This window comes from Helianthus annuus, chromosome 14 (genome assembly GCF_002127325.2).
Source record: "Helianthus annuus cultivar XRQ/B chromosome 14, HanXRQr2.0-SUNRISE, whole genome shotgun sequence".
Classification (NCBI taxonomy): Eukaryota; Viridiplantae; Streptophyta; class Magnoliopsida; order Asterales; family Asteraceae; genus Helianthus; species Helianthus annuus.
Window position 1 is genome coordinate 145,980,371 of NC_035446.2, and position 15,374 is coordinate 145,995,744.

The 15,374-nt window shown below is 36.7% G+C and overlaps 2 protein-coding genes across 2 annotated transcripts; both read left to right on the forward strand.

Moving 5' to 3' along the window:
• Nucleotides 1–3,227: 3,227 nt before the first annotated feature.
• Nucleotides 3,228–4,931, forward strand: LOC110906051. The gene is made up of 5 exons (XM_022151384.2): nt 3,228–3,409; nt 3,498–3,640; nt 3,704–3,801; nt 3,998–4,221; nt 4,300–4,931. Exons 1-5 carry the CDS (start codon nt 3,247–3,249, stop codon nt 4,725–4,727), a joined length of 1,056 nt encoding a protein of 351 aa, XP_022007076.1. The 5' UTR covers nt 3,228–3,246; the 3' UTR covers nt 4,728–4,931.
• A 3,177-nt stretch (nt 4,932–8,108) lies between these two features.
• Nucleotides 8,109–13,873, forward strand: LOC110904215 (protein TIC 100). The gene is made up of 11 exons (XM_022150042.2): nt 8,109–8,799; nt 8,936–9,007; nt 9,135–9,224; nt 9,319–9,492; nt 9,569–9,659; nt 9,772–9,834; nt 9,912–9,978; nt 11,006–11,109; nt 11,245–11,371; nt 11,479–12,278; nt 13,353–13,873. The coding sequence occupies exons 1-11, from the start codon at nt 8,195–8,197 to the stop codon at nt 13,671–13,673; spliced, it is 2,514 nt and encodes an 837-aa protein (XP_022005734.1). The 5' UTR covers nt 8,109–8,194; the 3' UTR covers nt 13,674–13,873.
• The last annotated feature ends 1,501 nt before the right edge of the window (nt 13,874–15,374 follow it).

Consider the following 15,374-nt stretch of genomic DNA (forward strand, 5'->3'; position numbering starts at 1 on the left):
ACAATACATATGCCATCACATTTCGAATGCAAAAGGGTTTTGTATTGGAACACCCTCATATCTATCCGCACACTTTGTTTTTTCAATATAGGTCGATAGGTTCAAAAGTCAAAAGCAAAAGTCAAATATGTAGATGTAAGTTCTTGTCTGGCGGCTGACAGGACTTATACGGTATTGAATTGTTTTTTTTTTTTTTTTACATTTTTATACAATATTCTATAGTTTTAAGAAAGTTTAATAGAAAAATTCTTTGTATTTTAAAACAATAATACTTTCAAAAAAAAATAGGGCAGGCATGTCTTCAATTGCCAAGGATTGTACATAGTATAAAACAAAAATTAATTTTTTTATTTTAAAATAATATATATCTTTTAGAAAACTTCGATAAAAATGTATAAAAAAATCCCTCATTCAATATGACCCATATAGAGTTATACGAGTCTACTAGACAAAATCTGATATATCAGTCTTCATTAAAAATTGAAAAAGCTATACGACCCGTATTTACGGGTGTTTTTAAGAATTCAGGGTGCATGAACAATAAGAACCATGCAAAAATATTGCGCACACATGTAATCCGAGATTCCTAGGAGCTTCAGACAAACTCATGGTCTACCAAATGTATGGGAGTATTTTAATTTTTAACCTCAATAATGACGAAAATTGATGAAAGAGTCAATATAACATATAATTTGTTGAGAAAAGTGTCTGGATGTGGTTTGCTCAAATTTAACCTATAATTCTTACATTTTTTAAAATTACAGTTATCGTCCCCAAATTTTGCAAACTCGTTCTTGAATAGTCTCTGAAACGGATGGAGGTTATTTTTTTGGAGTTAAGTAGGTGTCAAAATGAATAAAATGTAGGAACTAGGTTTACTTTTTATAAAATTACAAAATATATAATAACGAGACTCTCGTTCTTCGTAGGAAATGTCATAGTACAATACCGATTGCAATAACTAAATAAAAAGAATATAAAATATAATTTTATATACCAATCTTGATTCAAGCCGCATCTCTGGTAGATCCTTAACACGCATTTGATAGCATCCTAGACTCGAGTATTCATCATCTTGAGTCTTGAAAAATACTCCTTGACTGCAACAAAAGTCACACTAAAACGTTGACGATTTTGGTTGAGGCATGTGTTCAACACGCTTCCCTTAAAACAGATTTCGCGCCTCTACTAAAAACGACGCGTCTGTCTCCCAGGGTACAACAGCCGAAGCAGTATGTACTGCCGGAGATGGCCACACGCCCGAGCTTACACCGGATAAAATTATAGTGTTACAACTTGTGGAAAATAATGATATGAAGATGATGAAATAGAATAGAGACAACATATCTCTCTAAATACCCAACACATGGGTCTTCAAGTATCTCCAAGAACTCTTCTAATTTTTTCTTCTAAAATTCTACTTTCAAATCTCTACTAGTAATTAGCTTCATCAAGTTAGGCACATAACCTACTTTGCATACAAGAGATATGGGGTAGAGAAGAGTCTCACTTTATTAGAGATTTTATTAGAGAAATAAACTTAATAAAAACTAATAGATTGACATAAAAACTTTACTTAAGAGTTTATCACCCATATGAAGAGTCTAGTAAATAATTATAATTTTACTAAATTATAATTTCACTAAATTCATATACATTCACACCATCTAAATTTCCAACATAAAATGCCCTTAATATTAAACAAAATAAATTAATTAAATACATATATATTATATATACTTGTGGGATCCACCAACCATAAAAATTAAAAAAAAAAAAACAACCTCACCCTCACCCCACCCCTTTCTCTCATTCTTTCTTTCAGCTTCTTTCTTCTCTCTCGTTACGGAGAACCACCACCACTCTTAGATTCGTCTTCGGCCTTCATTCTCAAACATCCCACTTTTTAATTTAGAGTCGTTGGTCAACGGATATAATTTGAAATGGACCCACAAAAGAGCCATTAGTGCTCGTAACTATGCCATCAATGGCGCCCCCATTGGCGCCTAGGAAATGGGATGTCAGGTGCTAAAATTGATGACTTGGCAGGGGCGCAAGACCACACCGAGTGATCTTAGTGTTACGTAAGGTAACAAGTCAAAATGGGGAGTTCTAAATAAGTATCAATGGTTTGGACGAAATGAGATCTTGTTAATCAAAATGGGTCCACATTGTTCCCTGTGTGGATTAAGTTTAAGGTTAATAGGGATGAGCTCGGTACTAACCGACACAAAAAATCCTAAAAGAAGGTACCGGTACTGAAAATATTTGGCACGGTACGGTTCGATACCAGTACCGGTACAGACCGGTATTTAAAGGTAAAAACCAGTAAATCTAGGTATGAAAAAAAACTTGTTAATTAGCCAAAAAAACCCGATTATTAACTGATTCAGTTAAAGTCAATAAACCAAAAAATAAAAATAAAATAAACCAAAAAATAAAAATGGTTGTCAACAGAACGGTTTAAAGCAATAATAACCGATTTTTTTTTCTTTTTTTTTTTTTTTTAAACCAACCACTAGTTCGGTTAACCAAATCGGTTTCTCAAAATAATCGATTTGTGCACCTCTACCGCCAATCCACAATAGCCTAAATTTTGTTATCGCAATTGGGCTTTAACTACACTTTTCTGATCCGCAACGCAGTTATAATTATTTATTGGATATATGGGCCTAATTTGCGACGATGAAGCCTGTAATGGTCTTCTAGTATGCGATGCGACTAATGGAAAATGTGTATATTACTATACTATATTAGGCCTAATACAAATCATGTTGTTTTTACGCCTCAAAACAAATTCTAATTTTTGTCGTTTAGACAGTTCTAACATCCAACCTTTCATATCACCAAATATTGTCTGCTCGTTCCAAACAACATAAGGATGTAGGATTCACCGAAGAAGCCATAACTTGTTAATTGCTATTCTAGCTTAGTACAATTTTGATTGTATTCATGGGCATAAAGAAGAGGCATATACTATATATACCATCTATCCATGTGAAATCCAATGACCTGGAACCATATTGTAACGACAAATTTCTAGCATCCTAAGAACAAAAAGATTAACAAGAGAAAAAACATAGGTTGGATCATTAAATTCAACAAAATATATATTCAAACAATAATCTCACATCCTTGATCTTGGGAATATCCAGCATCCATTTCTTGTATTTATAACCATAACACAACTCTACATCTTGATGGATTGGATACACAAAATTAGCTCACACTGTAGCTAATTGATCAATGGATGGTCAAAGTCAAAGTCAAAGTCAAAGGGTGATGATGATTCATGATGCCTCTGGAGGAGTGAGATTGAAAGGTGTGAAATGGGTTCTTGATGGGTTCTTGTTGAAGGATGGAGATATGATTACTTTGCTTTTTGTTGTTCATCAAATCCTTCATCCCAGTATGTTGTGCCTAATACTAATTATCACTAGTTTTGATGTTTAAGTTGAAATAAAAATACCCTTAGTTATCTTGGATTTTTCTTGCAGTGGGATACAAGATTAGAGTTGATAGCTCCATGTTTGGAGGGGCGAACCAAAGGGCGATCGATGAGGAAGTTGCGAAAAAGAAGAAAGAGTACGACGACAACCTTCAACTTGCTGAAATATCAAAACTATACCAAACCCGAAAGGTAACCATGTCTTTATGTTTATGATTGAACCAATATACATATCATAATGTAATACGTGTACAGGTCGATTTCAAAATCGAAGTGATAGCTGGGCCTATACCCAAAAGTGCCGCAGTAGACGCATCCAAGAAATATAAGGCGACATGGGTTATACTTGATAGGTAAATCTACATGTGGTAAAGTATGTCTCACTCATTAAAATTTGGGTTAGTTTGAGTAAAAATAATTTGTTTATGTTTATTTTGGTTAGAAACCGTTTAGACCCGTGCCCATTTATTTTGTTTAACTTTTAGATAAACGAGTTATGTTATCTAACAAAATAATCATAAGATGAATGACATAGAGAAAAATATGTAGGAGAATGAAGAGGGACAAGAAGTTCTTTATCGATAGGCTTTCGTGTGGGATATCGACAATGAATAGCAATGACGAAATAATAGATATAAGAGGACCAAGAAGAAAACCCCAAACGCTTATACCATATGCCAAAATGTTACCCGACGACAACAAAATTTCAACTACTACTACTACTGAAACACCTAATGATCAAGAATTGTTTAGCATCGAATTTGACCCCTCATGTAAGTAATTTATTGATGAATATTTTCTCATTTGATTATTGTTTCAAGAACATAAACCATCATTTAAATATATACAAGGTGCGAGTTCCACGAGCACTAGAACTAGCATTAGTGACGGCGTGTCAGCAAATAATCAAGATGACAAGATGTCAACGCTTGTAGAGGTGTCTGTCGACGAACAAGATAATTCTCTCAATGATCAAGTACCAATGCCGGAGGAGAAATCTACTGAAGAGGAAACTATTGGTCAAAGTCAGCATACTTATGATGAAGAAGTCAACGAGAAATTTACCGAAGAGGAAATGATTGGTCAGAATCAAACTACCTATGATGAAGAAGTCAACGAGAATTTTACTGAAGAGGAAATTTTTGGTCAAAGTCAGCATACTTATGATGCAGAAGTCAACGAGAAATATACTTATGATGAAGAAGTCAACTATCAATTTGGTGGGATGTCACCTATGCCTAAGCAGGCGAAGCATTTTTACCAAGGCATACAGATATGATTTTTTTTAAGTTTTTATTAATAATAAAAATCGTTATTTTGTGTGTGTAATAAAAGTGGATAAAATAAATGTGAATTTACGTATCTCTTTGAATTGTGTAACCAGTTCAACGGTACTCTTGCAGTATCAGTTGAATAGTTCAATGATAAATAAGAACGAGTATGTAATTTTCTGTGGTGAAATACCATACCAAAATTAGACCAAGTACTTTCGTTTTTAGCAGGGTAGGCCCTGAGAATTCAAGATGATGAATTTGCCATCCTTCTCGCGCAGCTAAGGTAAGTAATGTTAGAATTAGTGATTAATTAGTAATTAAACTTTGTTATGTTTATTATAATTCTGCATTAGAATAAGTATAATTACGATTAGTATGATAACTTATATTTTGGTGTGATAAGCGGGTAATTCAAATAACTGTCTCGGCAGTTATTCCCGCTCAAATTTAACCGCCAAATGTTCATGTATACAGTATATATACTTGCTTACCGGCAACAATTTCGGGTATCAAGACATTTCTTTGTTAATATTGATTTGTCCACCATTCTGTCCTGTATTTCGATTTCATCCCAAACAAACAATATGCAAATTCAATTCGGTACTCTACCAAGTAGGGGTGTTCTTCGGGTTTTTTAATCGGGTTTCAGGTTTTTCGGTTCGGGTTTTTCGGGTTTTCAAAACTAAATATTTAACCCGATAACCAAACCTTTCTAGGTTCGGTTTCTTCGGTGTTCGGGTTAAATGGTTTGGGTTAGAACGGGTTGGGTTAAATCGGGTTTTGGGTTAGAAAATGAACTAGGTTAACAAATAAATATAACCTTCTAAAATTTAAAATATCAATATTAGTTATTAGCGAACATTACAAAAACAATTTTATAAACCAACTCTCCTATAGTAATTTAATACAGATTATAAATTGTAAAATGAATCCTGTCTTTTAATTAGAAACAAATTATTATAAGTTTTATATTCTTCTTCACTCTTCACGTTGACAACTTGACTATATGACTATATGTAGAAAATATGGAATTAGTGATTTAAAATTTTTAGAAGATATGGTTAGTTGCATCATGGAATAGGAAAAGATTATTAGTTCATTTTAAAAGATATGACTATATGTAGAAAATATGCTAATTGTTTTAAAGTTATTTCGGGTTTTTCAGGTTAAACCGTTTACCCTTTATTCAACCCGTTAACTAATCCATGAAACTATATTCGGGTTCGGGTTTACAGTTATTCGGTTACTAGTTCTTCGGGTTTTGTCTACTTCGGGTTCGGGTGACTTCGGTTTGGGTTTCGGGTTTCGGTTAAAAAAGACAGCCCTACTACCAAGTATGTATTCAAACGAAGTGAATACTTCCGCTGCTAATATCAATTCTGATCCCCAACAAGTAATTATTGAAGTCTATGGGGTTCCACTCTAAAACCAATTGGTGATAGAGGGAGTAACCCAAGATCTTATTAATACAACCGGAAGGTCTTATTCTTTCGATGTGGGATAGGGCTCCTCCAATACCCTCCCGCACGTGTAACCCGGTCTATCAAGAGGTGTACACGTGGCCTTAACCGGAGCTGACATAGAGCCGTGGCTCTGATACCATATTGAAGTCTATGGGGTTCCACTCTAAAACCAATTGGTGATAGAGGGAGTAACCCAAGATTTTATTAATACAACCGGAAGGTCTTATTCTTTCGATGTGGGATAGGGCTGGTGATAGAGGGAGTAACCCAAGATCTTATTAATACAACCGGAAGGTCTTATTCTTTCGATGTGGGATAGGGCTCCTCCAATAGTAATAAGCGAACCATTTCTAATCGAGCCACCAGAGCAAACACCTCATCGTAATCAACACCATATTGTTGCACGTAGCCTTTAGCAACGAGTCTTGCTTTATATTTCACAATGTTCCTTGTTGCATCTTGTTTCAGCTTATAAACCCACTTAAGCCTAATCGGTCTGTGACCAATAGAAAGGTCAGATATAGTCCAAGTTCGGTTTTTCTCAATAGACTCTATCTCTACATCCATATCTTGTCTCCAAAACCTGTTATCTTTCGCTTCCGAATATGTCATTGGCTCATCTTCAGACAACAATAACAATGCTTCATTGTCAAGATCCCGATTTCGATTTACAACATCCCGAACAATATAATCATTCAATTTTGTCAAAAATTTAGATTGCCTACTTGACCTTCGGATCGGAACTATTGGTTCTGGTTCAGTTTCACTCGTAACCCCCTGTTTAGTTACACTTCCACTATCCGAAATTCCGAATTAGTGGTCTCAGACTGCTGGAGTGCATCGTAATCATCAATAGTTGGTTGCTACTCTGTCTTGGTTGTTGTCACTACTATTGGCGGCTGTTCTGGTGGTTCTGGTTCAACCGAAGATGGCTGCGTTACAAACGGTGCTTCAATGATAAACTGTTCTGGTTCATTTTTAACGACAGTCCAGTCCCAACATTGTGTTTCAGCAAACTCTACACTTCGACTGGGGCAAACTATCCCAGTTAACGGGTCAAACATTCGATCACCCCCCGAGTCAAGTTCGGATCCAAAATTAAACAATAGGATACCCACGATCATCCAGTTTCCTTCGATTCACTAGAACTGTTGTGACATATCCTACACGACCAAAAACACGCAAGTGTTCCACGATTGGTATAACTTTGGTGAAAGCTTCGTACGGTGTTTTGCTCGTTAATGCTTTTGTAGGGACCCGGTTTAGGACATAAACTACATGTCTAGCAACTTCTCCCCAATACCTTTGTGGAACTTTTGTTGCTTTTAGCATGCTTCTCACTATGCCAATATCTGTTCTATTTCGACGTTCCACGACCCCCTTTTGTTGTGGCGAATACGTAGCCGTGAGTTGCCGTTTGATATAATTTTGTTCACACCAACTTATGAACTCGTGAGATGTGAATTCGCCGCCACAATCAGTTCTTAACATGCCAGATTTTACCTGGTGTCACGCTCTACTAACCCCTTGAATGTCCGAAAATAATAAAACACTTGATCCTTCGAACTGAGAAGATAACACCACATGTATCTCGAATAATCATCCACCAACAAGAAAATATATTTTTATTCCTGCTGGAGTACATGGCGTAATCGGCCGCATAAATCGCCAGTTAGAGTGGCTTCGTAGCTCGAAATTTAGCCTGATTTGGCAACGGTTTTCTTGTTTGTTTACCTGCTAAACATGCATGACAAATTTTACCCGGTTGGTTTATAGAAGGAAGTCGATGTACCGGTCAGTGAAAGGATCACATATTTCAGTTTCATCCAACAAATTCTACCTAATACCAAAACCCCCCATCATCTTCACCACAACTTACACTTGAGTCCTTCCACTTTCAAAACCATCCATCCATTTCCCCCTATTTAACAACCCAAAACACACACTCCCCTTGCCGCTCCACTGCACACCTTATCTATCTTCTTCATTCTCCAACTCACCAACCAACAATGTCCGACGACAACAAACCCACTTCACCAAACCCCACCGGAGACGACTCCGACTCATCCTCCGACTCCGAAGAACCATTCCCAGAGAAACCACCAACCCGACCCGAACAACCCAACCAAGTCAACCCCAAACCACCCCCACCACCACCCTCACTACTCGACACCGAACCCCTCGACGACACCCCAGAATCCTACTTCAAAAAGGTCAGTCAAATTCTAGAATCAGAAGAATACAAAAAGTTGGAAGAATCACAGGAAATTAATGACGTGGATAATATCGACGAGCTGTATGATTTCCCAGCCGACCCGGAGGAGTGGAAAGAGGAGGATTTGAAGGAGTTTTGGGCGGATGCTCCGCCCTTTTTGATGAAACCCGGGTGGGACCCGAATTGGGTTGATAAGGATGAGCTTGAAGTTATTAATGAGGAGATTAGAGAGGGTAGAGATCCGCCAATTGCCCCGTTTTATGTACCCTATAGGAAACATTACCCGGTTATTCCTCATAATCATTATGATATTCGTAATGCGAAATCGGTTATTGAAGAGCTTGATCGGATTGAAGAGTTTTTGACGTGGCATAGCTTTGTTTTTGCTGATGGGAGCACGTAAGTTGATTCATTTATGTTAGTTGTTAAGTTTATTATAGGGGTTTTGATTGCGCGAAACGAACACTACCTAAGTTGAAAGTTATGCATTTGTGGAAGTTAATTTTGGGTGTATTATTTGTGTTATTGTTATTAGGTATGAAGGTACGGTTTGGGATGATTTGGCTCATGGGAAAGGTGTGTATGAAGCCGAGCAAGGGCTGGTCAGGTTCGGTTACGTTGCTTGTTTTATTGTCTTATTGGAAGTTATGTTAATACAATGTGTTTGACTTTTTGATTGACTGATTCTTGAGGTTGATGTGTATGTGTATGTGTATGTTATGGGATGGTTGCAGATATGAAGGTGAATGGTTGCAGAATAATCCGGAGGGTCACGGGGTTCTTGAAGTTGACATACCGACTTATGAACCTGTTCCTGGTTCAGAGTATGTTTGTGATTCGAACTATGTTGTTATGTGTTTTTGGTGACAAAAGTGTAAACAATGAACATTGATTGTTTGTTTTTGTTTTTATTTTCAGGCTTGAAGCTCAGATGCGGGCTGAAGGGTATATATTTAAACGGGATTTTATGTCGCCAGAGGATAAAGAGTGGCTCGAGAAGGATATTGAAGACTGTGTTCGTTTCTCTCGGGGCAGACGTGAAATTCCGTTTTATGAGAATGAAGAGTGGGTCAGGCAATTCGGAGAGAAACCGTAAGTTGAAATACAAAGCGTATTGTATCAACAACATTTTGGTTACAAACTGCATTTTCATGGTTATTGATGATAGGGAGAAAGGTCGATACCGTTATGCGGGTCAGTGGAAACATGGCAGAATGCATGGTTGCGGTGTTTTTGAACTCAATGAACGAACCTATTATGTAAGTCCTACAGGCTGTTTTTTATTTCTTATATTTCAGTTATATAGTAAATTGTGGCAGTTAATATCTGTGGTTTGAATGAATGGTAACCTTTTTACTGCTTGTTGTGCAGGGACGATTTTACTTTGGGGAGTTTATGCAGGAAGATCATGGTTGTGATGTTGATGCTTCAGCGGTAAATGTTTTTTCAATTCGATTTTAGTTTAGTGTATGACAAATGTAAATCTACTAATAATTAAACTGGTATTTCAGTTGCATTCAGGTATAGCAGATGTGGCTGCAGCAAAGGCTCGGATGTTTGTTAACAAACCTGATGGAAGTATGCCATCTGCCATCTATCTCTTATTGTTTTATTTTAGGTCAATCATCATATAAAACCGACATACTTTCTCATATAAGTCCCTCAACAATTTTTTGCACATGAAAAACCAACATACTTTTTTTTTGTCTCATAAAAGTCCCTCAACAATTTTTTAACGTTAAAGTTCCTTCACATGTTAAGTTTGAACAATATTATGACAAAATAGATTAAACAATTTAGAACCGTTAGAGGCGTCCATCGTTTCTTTTTGGGGTTTAATCGATTATTTGGTTCCTTTCTTTCGGATTGATTTTTTTGGGTTAAACCAAAAGTCGAACAAAACTAAATGGAATTTAAGTACTTCAAAACTGAATCACAAACCGCGTTCAAATTTGGTTTGGTTTTCTGTTTCAACTAAATATAAGTATGGTTACTTGGGTTTATTCGAATAAATATAAAGTATGGCTTACTTTGGTTATTCGGTTTATTGGGCTACATATAAACCAAACTCGTTTTATCCGGTCGGGTTTAATCGTTTTTTGTTCGATTTTCGTTTTTAACTGTTTTCGGTTTTGTAGCAATGATCTATGAATTTTCAAACATATCTTAGGTTGAAACATAACTTCATGAAGCAATTTTTAAAAAAGTTTTTGTTCGATTTTCGTTTTTAACTGTTTTCGTAGCAATGGCCTATGAATTTTCAAACATATCTTAGGTAGTTAGGTTGAAACATAACTTCATGTAGCAAGTTTATTTATTTATTTATTTATTTATTTTGTCACAATATTGTTCAAAATTAACATGTGAAAGGACTTTAATGTTCAAAAAATTGTTGATGGACTTTTGTGAGACAAAACAGAAAGTATGCTGGTTTTTTACGTGCAAAAAATTGTTGAAGGACTTTTATGAGAAAAATGAAAGTATATTGATTTTTTATGGTATTTTCCCTTTATTTTAATATGAACTTTTTGATTTTTGTGAATTGTATGTTGCACATACATATACACTTAATAAATATGGTCAAAACATTGTTTTTCTGGTACAGTGGTCCGAGAAGAGCGGGGTCCATATAGCGATCCGCAGCATCCCTACTTGTATGAAGGAGAAGATATGTGGATGGCACCAGGCTTCATCAATCAGTTTTTTGAAGTAAGTTTCTCTTGCATTGTTTAGTTTTTAACTTTTTAATCAAATTTTGCAATATAATCATCGTTTATTCATAAGCATAAGTCTTGTAACAAATAGTTTTAAAAAGGTATTAATTATTTATATGTTTAACATCAGGTCCCAGATTACTGGAAAGCTTATATGGAAGACGTGGATGAAGAGCGACAAATGTGGATAAACTCGTTTTATAAGGCCCCATTAAGGTTACCTATGCCAGCTGAGCTTGAGTATTGGTGGGAAAATGGTACTAAATTTGAAATAATTTATTACATAGTTAATTTAAATAGTCTAGTTTTTTTTATTAATGGAATTTACAAGAGTTTTAAATCATTTTATATTAATTTTAAACAGAATCTGCTCCTGAGTTTATTCTCCTTAACAAAGAGCCGGAGCCCGATCCCGAAGATCCATCCAAATTGGTGTACGCTGAAGATCCCGTTATCCTACACACACCAACAGGGCGTATAATTAATTATGTAGACGATGAACAACATGGGATCCGTTTGTTCTGGCAACCGCCTGTAAAAGACGGGGAAGAATTCGACCCAAGCAAAATTGAGTTTTTACCGCTTGGAGATGAAGAACTGTTCGAACGTGACGACCGTAACTTTTTAGAGCGTACGGTGGCATCAGCGCAAGATAAATGCAAAGCAATGCTTGAGAGTTTGGAGAAACGGGTCGAGGAGAAGAAGAAAGAGAGTGATGCGAAGGTGAAGTTGTTAGAAACCGAAATTGAAATAGTGGAAGCTGAATCTGAACTAAAGGAAATTATTAAAGAAATGGATGACGAGTTAAAGCGATTGGAAAAAGAAGAGGAAAAGAAGATGGAGATGGAATTGGAATTGGAAGCCGAAGAAGCAGCTGCATATGAAGATGAAGATGAAGCAGTTGAAAAAGTTGAAGAAGTTTCTCGTGTCGAGGTTGAGGTGAAAGAAGATGGTGTTAAAGAAATTGATGTGAAAGAAGATGATGTTGTTGATGATGATGACGATGATGATGTTGGTGAAGATGATGATGATGAAGACGATGATGAAAACGCACCACCGAGTTTTGGATCTGTTACTAAAGATCAGGATAGCAAAAATGGTCGAAGATCTTCACCGTTTGCTGCATCTTCTATGCAGTTCGGTTCGTTGGGCCTTGCATCGATGGTTAGTTGCTAGCATCGTTGGTATTTTTTAAGGAGGTGGCAAATTGGCGGGGTTGGGCGGGTAGCGGGTTAAAAGACGTTTTTTAGAACGATATTACAATTAAAATCCATGATCACAAAGAAATGCACAATACACACACCAGTAGCTGCAATTAGAGGTAGCAAAACGGGCAGACCAGGCAAGTTATGTAACTAGTCGAAACATGTAGATTTTGGTGCAGGTCTGAACGGATTTTTTGTCGGGCTGGGTAGACACAAGTACCAAACGCCATTATCTTTGAATAGCTTAAAACTTTTTAATAAATAATAAGCTTGTCAATTGTGATTATGTAAATCGTCTTGTTTTCTGAATTGACTAACTTTTTATATATAATTATTTTGTATGAATTATGCTAGGGGTGTGAATTTCTGACACGACCTAAAAACACAACACGAACCTAACATGAAATTCACAGGTTTGGGTTTAGTCTAAATGGGTTCGGGTCGGTTTCAGGTACCCATTTTGCTAAACGGGTTGTGTTTGGGTCAACCCGGTCGGGTTGGTGGGTTAACCCGTTCAACCCATTTATAATATATTATATTTTTTACCATATGTTTTATGTCATAAATTAAATTGGGTGTGGGCTTTATTCCATTATTACAACTTAAAAAGAGAAATTGACATAAGATTTATAATTCAATATAATTGTAGCATATACATTTGTGTTTTTTTTTTTTTGTAGTTAATATTAATTTTAATATATTAATTTGTGGAAAACATTAAAAATAAAAAAAAATCGGGTTGAACGGGTCGTGTTCGAGTTCATATGTATGACACAATTTTCGGGTTCGGGTCAGGTTGAACCCGGAAACCTGCAAACACGATCCGTTTAGCACCCCTAAATTATACCCAAGTAAAAGGGTTAAAATTGTCGCCTAAGAAATGAAAAATTAAAGTACATATATGTGGTCCAGCAATTTGCCTTGTAACATCTCATAAGTTTGTAGCTGTAGTCACTCTTACCTCAAAAGAAATACCATTTGACCAAGGTTTGACTTCAATAATTTTATTGCATGTAATGTGTTTGTATTCTAGGTTCCATCGCAGTTGCAGCGGTTATTTGTGGCATGGAAGGAGTCGAAGTTGCATAAAAAAACTTCTCTCCCATCTCGAGTTTTTCCAGATCAAGGGACCCTAAAGAGTTCAATCAGTTTTCAACGAACATTTGACCAAGGTTTAACTTTGAGAGCACATCACCAGGTCAACAAGTATATCACCCGGTCAACTATCGGTAAGCAGAAAGCTTCTGCACATCTTCAAAGAAACACGAGTGAGGATAAAACACAAAGCTTTACTTGGCCATACATACATCCTAATGAAGAGTTGAGTATTTTATCTTTGCATATTCCTATTTAGGTTGTTGTTATCTTACAAAGTTATTGTCGGTGCCTGATTTGACACTGGTTTTTTAGTTCTTTGTAAGCTTAAGTTATGCGTTGCTAATTGGCAGAGATACTGTGGCATTTTTGACATTTTGCCTTTGAGACTGTTGTAAAACCTCCACTTGACATTTGGTGAAAAATCAATACCTGAAACATAAATTGTTCACAAACTAACTACTCATGTTTGGATCTTAGAAGAACCTTGTGTCTTGTGTTTGTGTTCATGATTCTTGCTAGAATCATGGCTACTTTGACACTAAGGTAGTGTTTGGTATGCAGGAATGAGAGATGAAATGGAATGGATGATTACGAGGGAATGAAGAAAAGGGTATTTGCTTGGTCAATGTAATGGAATCACCCATTCCAAAATGCATTCCATTCTCTCGAAATCATTCCTTCCACCCCATGTTTTTTTCCATTCCAATCCCTCTTGCACCATTCATCAACAACACCACAACCCACCACCTTTGCCACAACCCACCACCACCACCACCCACCACCGACGACATCGCCACCACCCGCCACCACCTCACCCCGACAGCCACCGCCGCCGCCACCCACTCACTACCGTTATCACCCACAGCTGCGACCAACCGCTAACGACACTCGTTACCGCCGCCGCCACCCACCACCAATGACCACCTTGCCACCACCACCACTCGTCGTCGCTGCCGCACCGCCACTCGCCGCCACCACCACCACCCATCGCCGCCACCGACACCTACCACCGCCACCTATAACCACCCACAATCATTACCATCGACCACCACCACCACTCACCGCTGATTTTATTACTGCGTTTTTCTTGCCTACCGAATAATACACAATAATAACTTATTCCATTCACACATGGTAACCAAACAAGACATGGAATGGTAATGATCCATTAGAGCATTCACATCCAATCCACTAAAAATATACATACATTCCACTAAAAACAACTCCTATATCAATATATTTCCACTAAAAACAAATATTTTTTCTCTCTTCTTTTCAATATATATTACATTTTCTCTCTCCTCCACTCACAACCACTTTCAATATATATTAAAAAAGTATAGGGGGTGAACAGTGTCCCCCCAAATATACAGATGAACAGTAACATTTTCTCTCTCCTCCACTCACAACCACTTTTTATACTTCTTATATTTTAAAAACCCCCCACACAGATTTTGGTGGTTTGGATGAGAATGCTCTTACATTCCTTCGTCCATTCCATTACCCCATACCAAACAGACCCTTTCAAATCACAAGTGTTAACTTTTTCTCTAATGAATGACATTATTTAAGGTTAAATTTGAGGTTTTACTGACCAAATAAAGTACCCAGGGAACTTGACAAATAGCTATGATAAGTTGACATCATAGTAGGTGTTAGTGGGGTGTCCCAAGAATTATTGTTTTGATGGGTCCAAAATCCATATATATTATCACATGTCATGTTATTTTATTTGTTTTCTTTTAACGACCAACTAAATCACTGGATAAGCATCTTGGGATGCCCCCAATCGAGCAAATGCATCAAGGCTGCTCCAACGTTTTTAGAGGCCCTAAGCGAACTAAAAAGTTGGGGCCCTTTTAGAGTTTTTTATATAAATTTTTCTCTTTTACCCGGGCTTGGAAGCGACAACAATAAAATAAGAAGTTTTAGTCGACGGAGTATTAAAAAAATAGAT

Coding starts and splice junctions, on each gene's coding strand:
- LOC110906051 (XM_022151384.2), top strand. CDS start 3,247: ATGGATGGTCAAAGTCAAAGTCAAAGTCAAAGGGTGATGATGATTCAT. Junction 3,410..3,497: donor TCATCAAATCCTTCATCCCA/GTATGTTGTGCC, acceptor TTTTTCTTGCAG/TGGGATACAAGATTAGAGTT. Junction 3,641..3,703: donor AACTATACCAAACCCGAAAG/GTAACCATGTCT, acceptor ATACGTGTACAG/GTCGATTTCAAAATCGAAGT.
- LOC110904215 (XM_022150042.2), top strand. CDS start 8,195: ATGTCCGACGACAACAAACCCACTTCACCAAACCCCACCGGAGACGAC. Junction 9,660..9,771: donor TCAATGAACGAACCTATTAT/GTAAGTCCTACA, acceptor CTTGTTGTGCAG/GGACGATTTTACTTTGGGGA. Junction 11,372..11,478: donor TGAGTATTGGTGGGAAAATG/GTACTAAATTTG, acceptor AATTTTAAACAG/AATCTGCTCCTGAGTTTATT.